Source organism: Metopolophium dirhodum, chromosome 1, assembly GCF_019925205.1.
Source record: "Metopolophium dirhodum isolate CAU chromosome 1, ASM1992520v1, whole genome shotgun sequence".
NCBI lineage: Eukaryota > Metazoa > Arthropoda > Insecta > Hemiptera > Aphididae > Metopolophium > Metopolophium dirhodum.
The window spans coordinates 124270437-124276654 of NC_083560.1; the positions used below are offsets into that span (position 1 = coordinate 124270437).

The 6218-nt window shown below is 28.7% G+C and overlaps 1 protein-coding gene across 2 annotated transcripts in view; it reads right to left on the reverse strand.

Annotated features, from left to right (window-relative positions):
• The window catches only part of LOC132935293 (calpain-A-like), a 51701-nt gene extending 46662 nt beyond the window's left edge, over positions 1 to 5039 (reverse strand). For both annotated transcript variants that reach the window (XM_061001787.1, XM_061001786.1), the window contains exon 1: positions 4749 to 5039. In XM_061001787.1, coding sequence (XP_060857770.1) covers positions 4749 to 4849 — 101 coding nt within the window. In that variant the 5' untranslated portion in view covers positions 4850 to 5039. The remainder of the gene's footprint in view (positions 1 to 4748) is intronic.
• Positions 5040 to 6218: the final 1179 nt, after the last annotated feature.

Genomic DNA, 6218 nt, shown 5'->3' on the forward strand with positions numbered 1-6218 from the left:
ATTGTTTAAATGTCATTCCTCTCAGGAAAATATAATAATACCTTATTCAGTTATACCTATATGCAATGCTGGGCATTAACGAGTTAAAAAGTTAAAGTTAAGTTAAAAAGTTAATTTAATTTTAACTTTTTAACTTAACTAGTTACTTTTGGCTTTTCATTAACTTAACTGTTAACTTACTAAATTTCTTTCCTAATTAAAGTGAAATTAACGAGTTAATTTTTCATTTTAAGAAGTAAGTTAAGTTATTTTATTTTGTTTAGAATTTTATTATATTTCACTATTTCAGTCTATTTTGTTTTCATGTCAAAAAATATGTATCGTAAATTGTTTAAAGTTAAAAATTAATATCATTTGAATCTAACTTATTTGGAAATAGTGTATGAAGTATAAACACTATATCCTATAATTTAGTTTTGGGTTGGAAAAAATTAAGTAGTCTAGCGTTGTATAAACAAATTAACTTTTCTTTAACTTAATAAAAAGTTAACAAAAAATGTGTATTAACTTTTAATTTAACTGAGTTAACTTATAGTTAAATTAACTTTTAACTTTTAACATTTTGTATTGGTGCATATTAACTTAACTTAACTGAGTTAAAAAAAATCATTAACTTGCCCAGACTTGCCTATATGTACCTACCTAAAAAAATTAAGTGCCCACGAAAAATATTTTTGAATTTAAAAAAAAACTAAAATAGTTATTTTTCGTTTAAACCACTAATTTCATCATAATTTGAAGGTAGAATATCTATAAAAAGAAATGTGAGAACTTATAATATATTTTTTGGTTCCAGTATAAACTTCATACTAGGAACCTTGCATTACATTTTTAAGCATAATTAGTATAACATTTTAATATTGAATACAATATGTTTAACTATCTTGCAAATGTTAGTGATTTTGACGAATTTAGTCAATATTTTGATTTAAAATGATTATACTTTAAAAAAATGCTTTAACAGTTTTTGACTGAGCGAAAAATTTTAATCGACATTTATAGAAAAAAACTAAAAAGAAATCAAAACATATAATATAATGTCTGTAATTGGCTCAAAAAGGATCAAAATCTTTTTAAATTGCAAACATTTTGCGAAAATGTAAAGTATCTATATGGCTATATCTATGGTTATTTGTTTTTGAATTATTACAACATAAGAAAATCGTTTGATGAGAAATCGTTATTTTACACGGATATGTAAAAAACGATAACTTCGGACGCTCATAAAAAATACTTGTGGATTCACGCAAATTTTTTTTTAATTACAGAAAATTAATTTTAAGTACCTATTGTATAGAGACTTTTTGACCTATAGTGAAAAAACTTTTAGTTTATTTATAGAAAACAAATTTTAAAAAAAAATGGAAAATTTGGTGTGCATTTCAAGTATTTGTTTTTGAATTACAACAAAATAAGTAAAATCGATTTTGTCTAAAACTGGTTTTGCGTAAATATTACCGTTTCTTAGCAATTTTTTTTTGTTTTTTTCAATTATTTAAATGATCATTTAAAATTTTAACCTATTTAAAGTACCAACTAGATTCACTTTCCTTTCAGGAAATAATGTATTGAAGTTGAAAATCAAAGTATTTTTTTCGACTATAAATTGTTTTTTTGTGTAGATATCATTGTATAAAATCAATATATTCATTGCTTCCCTCAAAACAACTATTCTTTAATTTACAAAAATGGAAAAATAAAAAATCAATTACCTAATAATATCACTTATCGTCAGCTTTCGATATCATGGTTATTAATGAATCAATAATATTAAATCGTAATTGAAGTGAATCCATGATTCAAGATAAATATATCCACACAATAATATACTAACCATGACGTGTCCATATAGATACCATATTACCATAGATATAGTATTTTAAAACTTTATTTGCATGTCGATGTGTTCAAAAATAAAACGTTGAAATACACATACTGGTCTATTATATCGTTATGTATACAATTTAAATTTAAAAGGAACATGATATACAGAGTGTATCTTATAACATTAGTTGTACCAACATCAAAATCAATTCAAAATCTTTATTTTTTTAAATGGTAACAGCTATATTTTTTTTATAGAATTCTGGTGGTGCTTTTTTCTGAAAATATTGATGGTTGAATAAAAAATAAATAATAATATTTGGTTCACTACGGTCCCCTAAAGTTTTTTAGTAAAATCATACGTAGTTTGGATTGAAGTAATTATCGCAATAATACATTCAGTTTACTAGACCCAGATAATTTGTTTTTTTTAATTATCTTTAATCCAGTTTCATATCTTTTTATAAACTTAAGTAGGACATATACCTATCTAATAAAAAAAACATTTCGTTCATTTTTACATTTTTGGGATAGATGCCTATAATATTGTTGGCAAACATAGTTAAATAGTTAAATACACTTTAACATACAATTATTAAGTATGTGTAGATACTTGTATTAGTAGAATCGATGATAATATTATATTGTCGGAACCTTGTGAAAGCCCCCCCCCCCCACAATTACATAACATAGCTATTAAATGTTATTTTATTATAATATTACTGAAACAGTGTTTCGATCTGGTAAACAGCTCTTATTTTGTAAATCGATTATTACCTATGGTAAATAATAGGCACTTAATATCACTGGTGCGATGCTGTAGATCGTAGCTAGATAGCATACCTATTAAACCCTTAATTGAACCTCTGCCCAAATAATGAAGTCAAGTTATCTTATGATATAAGACTTTGTACTTTGTACCAATCAGATATTATTATGTATGAGGATGCCATATTTCCATAAATTATATGCTAAAAACAGTTCCACGTGGGCAATATTACTGTCAAGTTAAAATATAAAATGTTCACCATAAAAATAGTAGAATTTTTACTGTAAAAAGTCGTTTTTGTTTTGTCGATATCAAGTCGAAAAATGTTATTCAAGTTTGAAATCTATTAAACTAACGAATTTTAAAACAATAATTGTAACTCTTTCGTGTTATCAAGAAAATAAAAACAACATTGCACAATCAAAGTTATCCTATATTTGTATGATAAAAATTCGGTTTTATATATAATTTCAGTAATTTTTATTGATTCTTCAGTCTTTACCAAGTGAAACCGTTTTTCAAAAATATCTTTTATCACGCAACAATCAAATATGACTAACCACGTTTTATAGTTACCCTAAACTAATTTAGAATATAAAAAATAAATTTTTTTCTTAAAATGTCATTTAAATTGCCTATATCAAACGCCTTATAAAGCGTGTGTTCATTGGTGAGTCCTCTTGACCGTGCATTCACTAGCAAACATCTTTCTTTCAGAGTTAATGATAAAAATAAAAATGTAAAAACAATTCGTTACCTAGCAACAGATTCTACAAAATTACTAGGCCTTAAGAACTAACCAATAACCGTCATGTTAAAAATCTATCCTACTTTCGTAGATTATCCTTATTATTACATAGTGTATAGTATATAATTACGTATTTGTGTCTTTTAAATTATTAAATCAATCAAGAAATATTTGTTGATTTATTTGTATTTCAAAATTATTATATACAGCGTGGTTAAACAAATAGTATTCAAAATTTTATCCTCAGATGTCCACAATTGTGGATACTTTCAATTAGGTGGTACCTAATACGTATAACGTAAAACATAGGCACCTCCTATATAGTAGGTACCTACTGGCTGCTGCGTTCAGCAGAATCAATTTTGTGTAATTAACTTTAACATTAGATTATAGAGTGACATATTATCATATTTACGGGTGTAAGGACATCATCGGTGTTTGAATGAAGGTTTTTAATGATATTAAAAACTTTAAGGCAATTTAAACAAGTTATAAGTACGAAGTACCTATTATAATCGTAATTTGTATGAATTGCTGAAAAAATCTCAAATGTTGTATTTACTCTGCACGGCCAGGCGGCATCGACATAAACGTATGACTTATAAGGTGGATACCTTATAATATAACAAATTATCAGCACAAAGTAAAATCGTAAAGCTGAATATAAAAATGCGCATAACCCCCTTAAAAGTTTAAATATCGTTAAACAACAAACAAACAAACAAACATAGATAATGTTTTTACTTTTGGGCTTTGCTTTTGGATGAATTCACTCAAATATAAGGTAACAACACAAAATTGGATTCTGCTGAACGCAAATTTATAATTATTTCTTAGCAACTTTTCATACCACCTTCGTCGGCCCCGTGCCGCGCCGTAAATACGCGTCCAGACGACGCGGCATTTATTTTTCCATTATAATTATTTAAAAAACAATTTAAATATTAAAAAATGTATAGAAATTAGTAGGTGCTATCGAAAATACATCCACACAGACGAGGTACAGCCGAACGATGTAGACCGCCTACTGTTTGCCACGCGGAAAAAGCCGCTACTTACGCCTGGACGCGCCTTTACACTTAAAGTTTGTAAAATGTATTATGTAAGGTAGATACAACATACGACGTCATCTTGTCGTTTATTATAATCTATTTCAAACCACCCAATTCAAAAATGCCAAGTAGGAACTGTAATAGTTATGATAGACATTAAGACATTTAATAAAACATTAGGTACCTAGGTAATTTTAATTTTAATTTAAAAATCAACCACCAAGTTCAATTTAAAAATTAACTTTTAACTTCGGTTTTAACTATAATGCTCCCCGCCTTTGCATACTGTATATGAGCTGGTACCTATCGTATTACCGTTATTCAAAAAGTAGGTATATATAAACGATAAACGTACACAGAATAGAGAGACGACGGATGGAAGTCATTGTAAAACCCGGAGTTCTCGGGTCTCTTTGACTTCACGATTGGAACGTGCTGTATGGGGTAAACGGGCATAGTGCAGCGTATATTATACAAAATTATAATATACGTAGGTAGTTAGTAATTATTATAATAATGAACGATTCGCAAGCTGTGACGGAACAAAATTTCCCGTGAACTCGGACACTCGGTAAACACGCCCCCGCCGAACTTAAAAAATATATTATTCGATATCGCGCGCCGCATACGTTGTTGTCGCGACGACGGCGCGTGTACACGATGAACTGAACAAGATCTCTACGGGAGAGTTGTAGTAATCGTGTGGCGTTCGTAATATATAATATAATATATATATATAACTAGAATCGACGAGGGACCTAAAAATAACCGAGCCGCCCTACAATGTTATTACTATTATTATTATTATTATTATTATTATTATTATTATTACTGCACGCTGCGCGCCCCGGCGTAGCAGCTCGTTGATCTGTCGAGATTCGAGACGCGTGCATGGTGGCGTCATATTGTTAGTAAACTTATCAATTATGGTGGCGTTATTCGACTGTATTTTATTTATTTCATCTCCGTTCCGTTTCGTGACACTACGAGATTCTAATGCAGCGGTTGGATAAATAAATATAATAAAACGTAGGTAACGTAATAGGCTAGGGACAGTCCGGGCCAGTCCATTTTTGTTTTGCATTGCAACATACCTAACATAATATTAGGTACATAATATATTAATATACAATTGAGTCTCGATAAGTCAAAAACGTCGATTTTCTCAATTTTTTTTCTTGTTCCTTGAAATGTTTTTATGTTGTGTTTGAGCCACTTTGAGGAAGGTACCTATATAATTTTATATAAATTTACTTTAAATTTTTGGTTTAAAATATAACTACGTAATTGATGTTTATGTATAATTAATATTATATAGTTTCAGTGTGTTATACACTTGTACATAAACCTTCTCAACCAAAACTAAATTTAGACAATTTCCGGATATCAGCTACTATTTTTAAAGATACAAATATTAAAATGAAATAACCTTTTTTTTTGCTCATCAGTATTTGAAAAAGGCGTCCTGTTTTCATGTTAGCCTAGGGAACAACATATTATCTTAAATATGACACTGCCCACATCAAGGAAATTACGCCCCGGGCTAGGCCTGTATTACCTGTGCCTTCCGTCGGGCCTGAATGAATTTTGATACTCTCAAGTTATCAAGACTCGACTGTAGGTAATATTATGTTATAAGTGTAAGTGTGTAACAACTAACAGTAATACACTTGTGAAATCTACGTACTAACATACTACTATGTTATATAGCATATGGTACCGGAATCTTACTATATAGGTACAGATGTACAGTGATGAATATTAATTGTTATCTGTGCTTGAGTGAAGTGTTTTTTTTTATATATTTATTTAAAATGATTTATAA